Source organism: Gadus morhua, chromosome 21 (genome assembly GCF_902167405.1).
Source record: "Gadus morhua chromosome 21, gadMor3.0, whole genome shotgun sequence".
Classification (NCBI taxonomy): domain Eukaryota; kingdom Metazoa; phylum Chordata; class Actinopteri; order Gadiformes; family Gadidae; genus Gadus; species Gadus morhua.
The window spans coordinates 5,359,334-5,374,333 of NC_044068.1; the positions used below are offsets into that span (position 1 = coordinate 5,359,334).

Here is a 15,000-nt window from a genome sequence, read left to right on the forward strand (position 1 = left end):
CCTCCCCTTCCCTCTCCGACTCCCTCCCCTCCCCCCCTCTCCCTCCTCCCTCCCCTCTCTCTCCTCCCCCCTGTCTCTCCTCCCCTTCCCTCTCCGACTCCCTCCCCTCTCCCCCTCTCCCCCTCTCCCTCCTCCCTCCCCTCTCTCACCTCACCCGTCTCTCCTCCCCTTCCCTCTCCGACTCCCTCCCCTCCCCCCCTCTCCCTCCTCCCTCCCCTCTCTCTCCTCCCCCATGTCTCTCCTCCCCTTCCCTCTCCATCCCCCTCCCCTCTCCTCCTCTCCCTCCTCTCTCTCCTCCCCCATGTCTCTCCTCCCCCTCCCCTCTCCTCCTCTCCCTCCTCCCTCCCCTCTCTCTCCTCCCCCATGTCTCTCCTCCCCTTCCCTCTCCATCCCCCTCCCCTCTCCTCCTCTCCCTCCTCCCTCCCCTCTCTCTCCTCCCCCATGTCTCTCCTCCCCTTCCATCTCCATCCCCCTCCCCTCTCCTCCTCTCCCTCCTCCCTCCCCTCTCTCTCCTCCCCCATGTCTCTCCTCCCCTTCCCTCACCATCTCCAATGTCTCTCCACCTCTCCCTCCCCTCTCCCCTCCTGCCCCTCACTCTCCCCCTGCCTCCCTCTTGACTCGCTTCCGCTCTCTCTTCTCCCCCTCTCCTCGCCCCAGTCTCTGGGAGCCCCCCCCCCCCCCCCCTCCCCCTTGTCTGTCTGACCGCGGGTTGTCTCCACTCTGAGACATTCCTTGGCTGTCACTCTTCTCCGCGCCGTGCTCTCCGGGTCACGTCCTCTCGCGGCGAGACGCTCCTCACTCAGGGCCTCGTTCTTCTCCTCGCGTCTTTCGCTTCGCCGCGCTCCGAGCGCTGGTGTTTTTGTTTTGGTCCTCAGAATATTATTCCCCACGCAGCTCATCGTGTCTCTCGTACCGCCGCCGCCTCCGCGGCTGGCTGCAGCCTCTCCTTGTTTTGGCGGTCGGTGGATCCTTTGCATCCTGTCCCCGGTATCCTCGGGTTGTCTCGGGGTTGCTCTCGTTCCAGCTCGACGTCTATCGCTCCGCACCGCTTCAACGCGAGCGTCCTCCCGGCTCTCAACGCCGGCTCGCCGGTTTTGTTTTTGTCCCCTCATCGGCACGTCTCTAGAGGGTCACGTCCTGATGATGGAGGGAGGGACGGAGGGATGGTGGAGGGAGGGATGATGGAGGGATGATGGAGGGATGATGGATGATGGAGGGATGTTGGAGGGATGAAGGATGGCTGGACGGAGGATGGATGTTTGAATAGATGGATAGACTTGTGGATGGATGGATGATGCTGGATGGATGTATAGATGTGTGGCAGATGGATGGAGGGAGGGATGATAAATGAAAAGAGGATGGATAGAGTGATATCCATCCTCTGGAGCTATGGATCCCACAACACTCCATTATTTGGAGTGCTGTGTTTTATAGCATTTGACAAAGGACATTTCCTTCGCCTTTTGAGATGCCATCAAAAGGCGAAGGAAACTAAAAACCGAAAACTAAAGGCATCAGAAAACTAAAATCTAAAGAGTAATGTACCCCCGTCCCTCTCATCCCAGACCCCCCCACCGTGGAGCCGGCCTTCCTGGAGATGCGGCAGGGCCTGAACCGGCCGGTGGTGATGACCTGCCGCGTGCTGCGGGCACACCCGTCTCGCGTGCTGCGCTTCGAGTGGCTGCTGTCCAACCGGCTGCTTCACGCCGGCGCCTTCACCGAGCACAAGGACGAGACCGAGTACACCATCCGCAGCCTGAACCGCGACGGCTGGGGCGAGTACACCTGCAACGTCATCAACGAGGCCGGCACCGGCAAGTGCACCTTCCACGTCACAGGTATGTTTGTTAATTATAAATTCGAAAATCCAAAATTCTAAAGCCTAAAATTCTGAATCCAAAATTCTCAAGTATAAAATTCTAAGTCCAAAATTCTAAATTGGGAAATTTGAATATGTGTTTTTTTCTTCTTTAATTGCACATTTCAATTCTGATGACAGTGCTATTAAACGTACATAGCAATTTATTTTCAATTATAATACCAATTATTCGCTAGATTTAAATTGTGCTTTTCCAGACACCCGAAGCGCTTTGTGTAGCGAGTGTGTAGGTGTGTTGGTTGGAAATGACAGCAAATCCAATACCGTCCTCAGACACACGGCAGCCAACACAACGCTCACCAAAAAATCTTCCTCTAATACACATTTCGTTAAATTTCCTCAATTGCTGTTTTCTTCCTGCCAGTCATTTCTTGGCCAATTCCTAATTGTTTCACATATCTGTCATTCTGTCAGTGGATTGGTTTCCACAGCTGCAATTAAAGCATAATAGAGGTGTTTGTCCAACGGCTAAAAATCGGATTGTTAAAAACACATGTCATTTTACCTGTCAGAGCGGGAGATCTGGGCAGTGTCCCCACTCGGAGACATCTTAAAGACATGAGACGGACGCAATGAAGGAACGATCAAAATGCTCGATAAGATCTAGGGGACCTTTCACAACACAGGAACACCACCGGACCCAGTCTTTTCCTTATTTTTATATCTTCCCCTCTAGATAAGACTCCATTTTTCCGAGGGGCTGACAGTTGTTTTCGTTTCGGGTTTGTTTTGAGTTCCTTTGCGCCCATCGGAGGAAGCATTGGGGAAGAGAACCCGCCGGAAGCTCCCGGTCGTTTCTTAGTTGCTGCGTTGGCTTTTATGACAGGAGCAAATTAGTTTGGTGGTGTTGAGCGGCCGCAGGACACCTGGCCGTTGACTCCATCTCCCACAAGTCCCATTAGAGGCTGGACCCACAGGGTCAGATGGGAAGTGTTTGTCACTTTGATCCGCTGCCACTTAAGGCCCTCTTAGATCCTTGGATACTGACCCTCTCACTCCATCTCTCTCGCCCTCGCTCTCTCTCTCTCTCTCTTGTTCATGCTCTCACTTTCTCTCTCTCTGTCTCTCTCTCTCTCTCTCTCTCTCTCTCTCTCTCTCTCTCTCTCTCTCTCTCTCTCTCTCTCTCTCTCCCCCCCCCTCTCTCTCTCTCTCTCTCTCTCTCTCTCTCTCTCTCTCTCTCTCTCTCTCTCTCCCCCCCCCCCCCTCCCTCTCTCTCTCTCTCTCTCTCTCTCTCTCTCTCTCTCTCTCTCTCTCTCTCTCTCTCTCTCTCTCTCTCTCTCTCTCTCTCTCACTCTTTCTCTCACTCTTGCTCTCTCTCTCTCTCTCGCTCTCCCTCGCTGCTCCTGACTAATCTCTTTTCCGGTTTGTCATCCATCTCGATTACTGTCTCTTCATCTTCACCTTTATCCCTTCATCTCTCGCTCCTCTCGCATCTCTCTTTCTATCCCCCCCCCCCCCCCCCCCCCCCCCCCCTCCCTCCGTGTACACGTTAGAAAAAGATGGACCCCCTCCCGGGTGTGTTGTGTACCCCCCCCCCCCCCCCCTTTCCCTCTCCTCCCCCGAACCCTCTCTCACCCCCTCCCCCACCCACCTGTCTTCCTCCCCCACCACTATATTTTTCTCTCCATTTCTGGCCCACTCCCCCTTGCGCCTTCCCCTCTGCCCCCTCTCCCCATAAGCCTGTGTAGCCCCCCCACCCACCCACCCACACACCACCCGTTCCCACACTTCTCACCCTCTCAACTTACATCACCTCTCCACCACCGTCTGAAGCCCAGGTCGTTCTCAAACACCACCCAAAGGGCAGTGGATCAAGGCACCTCTCCTCCTGAAGAATAGATTCACTCTTGTTTCGCACTGTCTCCACTCTGTCTCCCGTACCTCTGTGGTGGTGCTGCTAACATAATGGGATCCTCCAAGCTCACTCTGTTTGACCAAGAACGCTCAATAACATCAATTATGGAAGGAGCCCTCCGAGCCATGATTCCTAGATTCACTTTGGGTTTTTTGGGGGGAGAATGCGCTCTCTAAGCAGAGCTCCATAACTTAATTTTGTTGGAGTTGAATTTAGCTATATTCTGGATGGCCTGGTATGTAAAAATATACAGGAGAGGCTCGCTTATTTAGTCACGATGAACCCACATGCCTTGTTGAACTCTTGAACAGAACAACTTGAACACAATCCGTGCCACTCAAAATATCCCAGCTTCCGTTTAAATACACTACTTTCACATATTTTAGTTTACACACCAAATGGAAAATGCTGGTGGGCATGTACAGTGTATGTGTACATATATATAAATATATATAGAGTAATAATAACTACAAAATATATATACAGTAGATATATATTAATTTATCTACATATTCATGTACATATTATAGATGTAAATGATGTATATAAAATATATGTAAATTCTTTCATATTTGTTGAACTACTTTCAGTTCTATCAGTAACATATGTGTAAATACAAGTTCAATGACGCTTAATAAAGGTAATATTCATCTCACAACCGAGTGTGCGTTAAAAGCTGCTCCGATAACCCTCACGTGTTTGAGGGACACAAGTAGCCGACAAAGTGTGGCAGAAAACTGTACGAGGGAGCGGACTCTTCCAAGAGACACAGACGTATGACATGCTTTGGGACCCCCAGCAAGTAAACAGGCTTTGTAGACAAACAGAAGCCAGCTGCCAGGGTGTGAGGCTCCAGGCCTGCTTGGTGTGGAGCTCGTTGGGTTCTGAGAAAGCGTTGGAGAGATGAGGAGGCAGGACGACGACATCGACAACAACAACATCGACGGCTAATCTCTTAAACTCTGACTACTTTCAATCCCACACACATACACACACATACACACACATACACACACATACACACGCACACCCTGGTGAGAGACTTTTGGTTATTACGTTTTATTCTGTGCTTTTGGCCTGCGACCACACTGGGGGGCTGTCGGCACCTTCTGCTCTGGGGGGCACGCTGCAGGGAGCTCACACAGACACAGACACACACACACACACCCAGACAGTCACACACACAGACAGACAGACATAAATACACAAGCACACACACACACACACACACATACACACACACACATAGAGAGACAAACACAGACACACACACACACACCCACACACGCACACGCACACACACACACACACATAGAGAGACAAACACACACACACACACACACACACACACACACACACACACACACACACAGACAGTCATACACACAGAAAGACGGACATGAATACACAAGCACACACACACACACACATGCACACACACAGACAAACACAGACACACACACACATATACATTCACACATACACACTCACACATTCAGACGTTCACACAAACACATATACACATACACACACACACACACACACGCATAGACACACAGACAGTCACACACACAGAAAGACAGACATGAATACACACACACACACACACACACACACACACACACACACACACACACACACACACACACACACACAAACATGTCAAACCAAAAACATTGGCAGTTGGTCATCCATGGGGACTCAATACAACTCTGACCAACTCTGACCCCACCAAAATAATTATTATGCAAATTGACTGTGTGTGTACATGTCTGGGTGGGTGCGTAAGTGTGTTGGAGTGCACGTGTGTGTGTGTGTGTGTGTGTGTGTGTGTGTGTGTGTGTGTGTGTGTGTGTGTGTGTGTGTGTGTGTGTGTGTGTGTGTGTGTGTGTGTGTGTGTATTTCTGCCCACTATCACTTGGTTCCCCCCCTGCTGCGGGGACATCTGCAGAGATGCCAGTCGCGCATGGTCGCCAAATTGGTCATTAAATAACGCCATTGGGGAGAGTCCTTGGAGGGGACATAGTCTGTACTACCGAGCTCTGGAAGCTGGCCACCAATGTCAGGGGACCCCCTTCCACCACCACCTCCTCCTCCTTCTCCCCTCCTCCTCCTCCTCTTAGTCCACCACCTCCTCCTCCATTATCACCTCCTCCTTCTCCTTCTCCTCCTTCTCCAACTCCTCCTCCTCCACCTGCCGTCCACTCACCAAGACCAACACACGCTGAGAGCACTTGCTCCAGCTGCATTGTGTGTGTGTGTGTGTGTGTGTGTGTGTGTGTGTGTGTGTGTGTGTGTGTGTGTGTGTGTGTGTGTGTGTGTGTGTGTGTGTGTGTGTGTGTGTGTGTGTGTTTGATGCGTTGTCATGACGATGTGCACGAGTGTGTGTCTGTCTGCCGAGGGTTGTAATTGTGGACTCGTGACCCAGTGGTGTCGAGCAACAGGGGGTTCGGGGAAACCAATGATTGAGACGGCAAGGATGCTTCAGTGGTGGGTATTCCTGACGAGATCTCCTCCTGGTTGGCTGGTCTCCCCCTGGATTGGGAGAGAGGCCCTTGCAAGAGCGTACTGATATTCAGGACTGCTCCCCAATGATGTCCGCTACGGCCTCGGCTGGAGCGTGATTGATTGACCGAATGCAGCCGCAGCCGTGCGGTGATAAAAAAAAAACTTGATTTCATCAAATGACATAACGGTAAGATGCTCGTTTCTGCTCTCTTGGCTCTGGCCAGGACGAACCCGTTTGAGAGGAAAGCAACAGCATGCTCTCCTCTGAGGGAGTCCAGGCGCAGACGTCTGTTCATCCTTTAACATGGGGACACAGACTGTGAGCTGGTGAGATCAGCATCGTCTCATGGGGCCGGACGTCTTCCGGTGGGTTCCTCACTGTGGCGTCTAAACATGGTCTCACGGGGCGGGGGAGAGAGGCTCCGTGGACTGGTTAACGTACACAAGTCCAAACGTCTCCCATGGGGTTCCTCGCTGTGGTGTCTGAACAGACAACATCACTTGATGGGAATCTAACACGAAGGCTTCAGTTCAACAGAGAGAACCACAATGGTGGCGGTTGTCAGATAGCAAGTGAGTGTGTGTTAGCCAACGCAAAGTATGACGGACCAAAACGTTGGTTATAAAATACAAATGGATAGAATGACTTATTTATTTTTCTCAGTCTTTTCTGTTGTGTACCTTGGATGTTTACTGAGTTAATGTCACGGTCTTGTAGATGTAACCTCAGCCAGAGATGTTTGAGGAGACTGAAGGGATGTTTTTATTGGATAAATACGTGTTACTAGGTCAAAACGTCCTCTATTCCATGGTTTTCCCGTCCCCTTCTCTTTATGTCCTTGTGTTTAAATTGTCAATATAGTTAAAGTTGACATTGACCTTTCTCCTGTTCACTTCCGTTTCCTTCCTTTTGTCCCCTCTATTGTGAAACATAATTTTATTACCATCATTCCTTGGACAACAAAATGTTTCCTCTGACCTCCTTGTTTCGTCCTCTTGGGATTTTACTCGTGAAGCAATGAAAAATAAATCGTCATTCGCTAATTTCCCTGAATCCTTTTTTTAAATTACTTTTTTTACCTTGGAGCATTTCCAACCGTCAGGACATAACTCACTCTAAGAACTCTGACGGGGAATTGGGGGATGAAGGCGGAATTAACAACGCGGTCAGGGCAAGCCGACGCTAAACCACGGTACACCTCGTTCATTTCAATACCCTGATTGTCATTTTGGCGCGAAACTCCTCTCTGCACTTTTAAGTGAAGTTCACTAAAGTCATGACGTAAATGAACCATACCTGAAGCTCACAGAGACCAGTGTGTGACAGTGATGGATGGCTGGTGACGACAGCGTCGGAGGAGATGTGGAGGAGCCCAGCGCTTGGATAGCTCTATAGGAGTGATCCGTCTGGAAACCCCTCAGGCATGAAGGACAGATGCATTCTTCTTCTTCTTCTTCTTCTTCTTCTTCTTCTTCTTCTTCTTCTTCTTCTTCTTCTTCTTCTTCTCCTTCTTCTTCTTCTTCTCCCCTACTTCTGCTGAGTGAGCAGACGTAGCACAGCTGCAAAAAAGCTGCATACTGTATGTACTGTATGTATCTATTTAAACTAGCATGCACACACAGATGATGCACACAATCACGCACACGCATCCATATACAAACAAAGACATGCACACACATATCCACACACTCGCACAGATGAACACACACACACACACACACGCGCACGCACGCACGCACGCGCGCGCACACACATGCAGGAAGTGACTCATACGTGCTTTTGTTCAATTTGTTGTGAAGCAAGACGTACACAATTTTTGTCTTATATAAGAGTAGAATGCAAGGAATACTTAAGTAGCCACAATTTGAAGAGCACTCTCCTTTGACAAACCACCAAGGGACACAGCTCAGGAAAGGGAAGGTATAAAAAAAAAAACATGGTCACATCCAGTGAATAAAGCATCTAGTGAATAATATTGTGGCGAGCGGCACGGGAAAGACGAGACGGGAGCCCAGGCTCACCAATTATGCAGTTCCGTGCCCCATACACCGCACGACTAAGGACTGCCTTTATTAACGACCAATGAACATAACAGAAACACGACACAGCAGACCAACACACACAACACTCTCACTAATGGTCGCGATCACACAACAATGGAACTACACACAATTAACACACAACCAATAAACCCCCAACCCGTTAAGCCCAATTATCCAAAGAACTACCAAAAGGACGACAAAGCCCCTTTGGTCAACATGCAACCTGGGTACCCAGAATCCCCTACGACCCCGTAGGAGTCGCCACAATATGTATAATAATACTATTGAATATTATGGAAAAAACTATTTTCACGATACGCTCGGGAAATGTCTCATTACATTGAAGTAGAAGAAATTTAAAGTATGGTATCAGACTAATACTGTTTTTCAGTTTCTTTATTTTTTCAAGGCTGATCATAGTTATTCTTTTTCATCATAATGCTCCACTCTCTGTTTCCAAGAATCTGCTTGCTAACACCAAGTACTAAGGTATCCACTACTGTTTTAAAATCCTTAGTCTGTTAGTCTCAGCGTTAGCTTGTGTTAGCATTAGCTTGTGTTAGCGATGTTACAGTGTTAGCTTGACTTTATTAGCAAATTGATGCTGTAGTCAAGAGCAGTTTTACCAGCTCAGAGTCATTGTCAAGTTGAAACCCCATTTATCATTTCACAATCTGGAAATAGTAATACACGCCTTCATCACATCATGGCTGGATTGCTGCAACTCCCTTTATCTAGAACTCCCTCAATCACTCCTCTTTCGCCTTCAGTTGGTACATAACTCTGCAGCAAGGCTGCTGACTGGATCCAGAGAGCGGGATCATATGACCCCCATCCTAGCATCCCTCCACTGGTTGCCCATCCAGCACAGAATTCATTTTAAAACCGTACTTATGGTTTTTAAAGCCCTAAATGGCCCGGCCCCGCCCTACATCACAGAGCTCATCCACCAGCACCCAGGTCCCTTAGATCAGGGAGCTTGAGTCTCCTGCACATTCCACGCACTAGGTTGAAACAGAGGGGTGACAGGGCTTTTGCTGTGGCTGCCCCCCGCCTTTGGAACGAGCTGCCGCCTGCAGTCAGAAACGCTCCTTGCATCACCATTTTTAAATCTAGGATCAAAACACACCTTTTCTCCCTGGCCTTTCCTCCCCTTTTGTGATATGTCGTTTATTTTATGTTTTCTTCTATGTCTATGTATGTGTTCTATTATATGCCTCTTTGCACCATGTACGGCACTTTGGCCAGTGAAAACTGTTTTTAAATGGGCCTTATAAATAAATTTTACTTTCTTACTTACTTACTTACTTTATCACCTGAGGGTTTTTTTGTATGTAATCGACTGCGGGCTTTAGCTTAGCTTGTGTTACCATCACATGCGCCTGGTTGTGTGTGAGACCCTCGCGTTCCTTTGCGGTGCCTTAAACATTACGCACACGTTCCAATGTTCGTCTGTTGGTGAACAAAGCCGCGTTTCCACAGGGCCGTGGGTCACATGAACTTGCGTGAGTCATTGCGTATCGATTCTGAAAACCTGGGGCATTCACTCTTTTTCTAATTGTGCGTTTTATTTGGAAAATGCGGCATCAGTGGATTTCTGGAAGCACTTTAGCCAGCAGAGAACTGTGGGGGAAACACATTTGACAATTACCGATGGCTACAAACACATTTCAATCGGTTAATACAAGATGAAATGAGTGGCTACTATTATTCATTCCCATACCGTGGCCCATTTATTTTCATATATGAACGAGTGCTGTTAGGGATACCTTTTATATGTGTCTGCTGTCTCTGTGGAGGCACAGAGTCACAGGGAAAACATAAACAAAAGCTTTATTGAAAAAAATAAATAAAAAAAACACAGCAGATGTAAATCGATTGACCCGTAGAGCCCCTGTGATGGACTGCGTGGCATCGCTTTGCCGCTGTTTCCGCCACTCGTGTTTTTCTTTACGTTTTCTATAGATGATGGATGTCATTTCCCCACGCTATCGAGCGGTGCTTGTGTGACATTCAAGAGATGGAAAGCGTAGCCAGCCTCTGAGAACAACAGCAGCGCCAGTAGCATGTATTGTTCCACAACAACATCCTACTGTATGTTGCCGGTTAATAAGAGCACAGCAGGCGTCTGATACTTATACCGGCGGTTTTTGCTACTTGGTTATTTGTAAATATATTATCGCTATAACTGTAATGGTCGTTCTCCACATGACAATAGCCTTGTTTCCCATCCGTTGCCGACGGGAGGAGAACACACTCATAATTGTCCGCACATTACGACCCCAAATCATAAATACACGGAACACAGGGATGTCTTTAAGGCGCCGGCCCTTATACACCTACCACCGTCGCATTGTTTTTGAAGGGCTTTGTTTCAGTGATGCGATGTGTTTGGTGAGGTCGTTCCCATCCAAAGGATTAAAGTCTCTTAAACAAGCCCCCCCTCCGTCTACATCGGCCCTGATCTGTGGTCCGCTGTCCAATCAATGTCAGAGCCGCGTTAACCTGACTCGTCGTGTTAATGGCGAGCCCCAGAACCTCCCCGCTCCCCCAGCACTGATCCCAGATCAGTTTCATGCAGTGACTGTTTGAAATGATCAAACCATAGAGACACAAAACAATAAAGGCCTTGTTTTATAGTTTCACAATTTGATCTATCCTGAGGGGGACGCTCGACAACATGGGGTTACTAGGCACTGATATGTACACATATATCAGACCTTTTTCATCGATTACAGTGTATATATATATTATGTATATATATACACTGTAATCGATGAAAAAGGTCATACCTGCAATAATGGCTACAGTGTTTGCCATCTCTTTATCGACCATCTCTCTATTTCTGGTTCCTCTACCTCCATTAGGTATTGAAGATCATTAGGGTGTGCGTGCAATGTTTCTTTTAGTGGTTTGGCACAGAGTTCACGCAATGAGAGCGAGGACTCCAACAGAGAACACTCTGTACTGTACAGAGGACGCTGGCCTCTTTACATTACTGTCGCCCCCAAGGCCTATATGCTTCTCACTGTAACACAGGAACGCTAAATGTTATAGAGAAAAACTTACATGCACCTGAGTTTCCGGTCTTCATTCATCCGACAAGGATCTGCTTTTGGTTTGTTTTGTCTTGTTTTGAAAAAAGTGGAGCCAAGAATTCAGCTTGCCAAGTTTTAACTTCAGGTCGTGTTTTTTAAAGGGGGTGCGGAGTACTTTACGAGATGCCAGTTCTCTGGAGATAATAACATGCTTTGAGCAAAAGCCGTGTTATAAATTTTTGTTCATGCTTGGTCAGGCGTAACAGGTTGTTTGTTCAGATTGGGCCAGGTTTCTGAGGGATGCTACTTTGTGATTGGCCATCAGAGTTCAAATAACTTCTCACAAATTGCGTCTTCTTTTTAATGAAATTTCTTTAAAAGCAGGAGAACCGGACGCAGGAAGCATTTCAAAAGCCGGCTCGGTCTGGCTTCTTGCCATCTTTTCTTCGCTGTTCGGCTTTTAAAAAGTTAATAACAAACCACTTTGCGCGGAAATACATGTTATAACCTCGCCATTCTAATGGGGTTACTCTCATAGTGCGAAACTAACATGTTTAATTGCTTTAAATTAAACAACGTTGTTTATTTGACCATGCAAACAATCACGGCATTGCCACCGTGCTACCATAATCACGCGGAGGCCTATTAAGGGCGTCGCCGAGGAAAAAGACCAAATAAGGTCAGAACCCCCACACTTGTTTGGCTGTTGGGGTCACTTTGCCTTATTAATGAGCGGGAAACCCACTCGCAGGCTTCCAATCAGGAGACAGCAACAAGAAAATGTTGAGCAGGCTGGAGTTGGATTTGCCCGTGCTCAGTCAAAATGGAAGCACCTCAGATAACCTAAGTAGTAAAAGTCATGGCTGATTTCTTGTTTCTTAGTGAAAGCTTCACTGTTTCACACAACACAACAATTTATTTTAAGATAAAACATCGAAAGACCCTGACCCTGGACCAATTTTAATCCGTTTTTTAACAGAAAATCATGTTTTATTGCAACTAATGACACGATCAGCTCCAAGACCAAACTGTCACTTATGAATATGAACTTAACCACAACCTCCAACAATACACCTCCAATTGCTGCCTAATCAATATTTATGTTGACATTTATTTGGTCATTCCTCCTTCATTTAAATCATTCATCCATTTAGCTTTGCATGGCCACCAGCTAAAATGGAGACTGTGTCTGTGTAGTTGTGTCCCTGAGGCTGTGTAGACAGTATAAGTGAGTGACAACTCGATGAGTTGAGGGATAGAAATACAGGCTGAAAACAACAGAACAAAATGGCTGACATATAATGCCTATCATATCAAATGGAAATCAAGGAGAGAGAGAAAGATCAACAATGACTGGGGACAGTTCATAGCGTTCATGGAGAGAGAGAGTGACAGAGTGAGTGAGAGAGAGAGAAAAGGGGGAGATAAAGAAAAAGTCTTAGGACAGAGACAGAGAGAGCAAGAGGGAGGGATCAACAATGACCGGGGACAATTCACAGGGTTCATGGGAGTAGCACAAGGCCTTAATACCTCACGGATGACGTAGGGTCGTCTGACATCTTAATGTAATCTCGTGCCAGACATTAGCTCGTTGCTAGTGTCTCCACCCTGGGTATCGTCAAATCCCTGCCCCGCTTGACTGTGAATTAACAACAGGGACTTTTTTTCCTTTTGCTATTAAACACCAGCCGCTTTGGGGTTCGTTTGAAAGGTTACAGTAAATAAGTGAGAAGGTGTAATGACGTTGGGAGCGATGAGGACATCCAGAGATATGTTATAATGTTTGTGTGTCTGTGCGCTGGTGCAGACTTCTGCGTAGTCTGCTGGGGGTTAGCATTAGCTACCGGCTCGCTAAGGGTTGGTAACTGATCATAATTATCTCTATGAGTACATTAACATTTCCGTCAGTGTCCCGCAAGGAGATCAATTAGGGCTGGAATTTGCCAAATGAATTCACCGAGGCCCCAGCTAATGAAGGAAGGGCCCAAGACGGAAAATTACCGTCTTATGAATTCTCAAAGTTTTTTCCACATGGATAATATGCACATAAGGTCAGAAAAGGGTGAAAAGGGCTTTGAAAAAGATATATTGTATAAAACATAAATTATTTCATAGTTCATTGCTAATATATTTTGGGTAACCCCACTACACTGATTTGATGGCCATATGGTATGATACCTCTATGACATACCCCCTAAAATGGCCTTTTGTTATTTTGTCTCTCTCTCTCTCTCTCTCTCTCTCTCTCTCTCTCTCTCTCTCTCTCTCTCTCTCTCTCTCTCTCTCTCTCTCTCTCTCTCTCTCTCTCTCTCTCTCTCTCTCTCTCTCTCTCTCTCATCTCATCTCATCTCATCTCATCTCTCTTATACAGACAGACTCCCTTTCCTTAGCGACAAAGTACACACACAAACATGGCCCATGTTTTTATGCCTAATTACATTTTCCACAATGTGCACTATGACATAACCCTAACTTAATAAAGGACAAGCGAGTGCGGGGTGAATGAGTCACCTTGTACCATCGCAAGCTACCTTACGTCACAATCTAGCTAGCTTACCATCGCTAGCTAGCTTACCTTGGCTAGACAGCATACCATGGCTAGCTAGCTTACCGTCGCTAGCTAGCTTGCCGTGGCTAGCTAGCTTACCGTGGCTAGCTAGCTATCCTTCGCTAGGTGTGTTTCCACTAACCCCGTGCCTTCTCCCGCCAGGCAAACCCTACCCGCCCGAGTTCTACTACGACACGTACAGCCCGCTGTGGCAGAACCGGCCCCGCGTCTACGGCTTCAAGCTCCAGTGGACCCAGATGAACCCCAACACCGTGGACCGCATCGTGGCCTACAGGCTGGGCATCAGACAGGTACACCCAGGGTTGTCTGTCTGTCCGTCCGCATTTCCTTCTGCCTCCCCGTGTGTCTCTCTGTCCGTACATCAGCCTCCCTGTGTGTCCGTCTGCCTTCTGTCTTCCTTATGCATCCCCTTTCCGCCTGTCTAGCTGTATATTTGACTTTTCATCCATCTGTCTGCCTGTTCATTTGCCGCCCCTTGCCTGTCTCTCTGTCTGCCTGTCTGTCTCTGTATTTCTGTACATTTGTCTCTCCCTGTCTTTCTTTCTGTCTGCCTGTCTTACTGTATCTGTCTTCTGTCTGCGTGTGTCTGTCCGTCTGTCTCTTTGTTTGTTCATAAACCTCCGTGTCTGTCCGTCTGTTTGCCTGTCTGTTCACATATCTACCAATCTGTCTCGTTGTCAGTCTGTCTGCCCAAACACCTGTCTGTGTTTCTCTCTCTTCATCTGTTTGTCACAGCAGTGGCTTGTCGTGTGTCCGTACATCAGTCTGTCTGCCTGTCCAAACGCATTCACTTCCCTTATTAAGTCAGTAATTCACTTGTGAGTCATGATCGTTTACTGGATAATACTGTAAACACAGCACCACACTAGCCTATACACGCTGGGAAAACGCATTTGTAAAACGTGCACATCCTTCATTCAGGATTTTTAATTAAAAGAACGAACGAGCCATCAGCTCGCCTTGGATCTATGAATCCATACATTTATGAATCAATGAATCTTCCTAGTTGCAATAGCAACTGCCTCCATAGAATGTGAACGTTGCGACACACACACGCACACAGATACACACACACACACACACACACACATACACACACACACACACA

The 15,000-nt window shown here is 47.6% G+C and overlaps 1 protein-coding gene across 1 annotated transcript in view; it reads left to right on the plus strand.

The window, feature by feature from the left end:
• Window positions 1-15,000, plus strand: part of LOC115534435 (MAM domain-containing glycosylphosphatidylinositol anchor protein 2) — a gene marked incomplete in the record, with an annotated part of 161,336 nt that overhangs the window by 113,590 nt on the left and 32,746 nt on the right. The window contains 2 exon segments of the mRNA XM_030345420.1: window positions 1,566-1,838; window positions 14,034-14,182. Of these exon segments, the coding sequence (XP_030201280.1) occupies window positions 1,566-1,838; window positions 14,034-14,182 (422 nt within the window).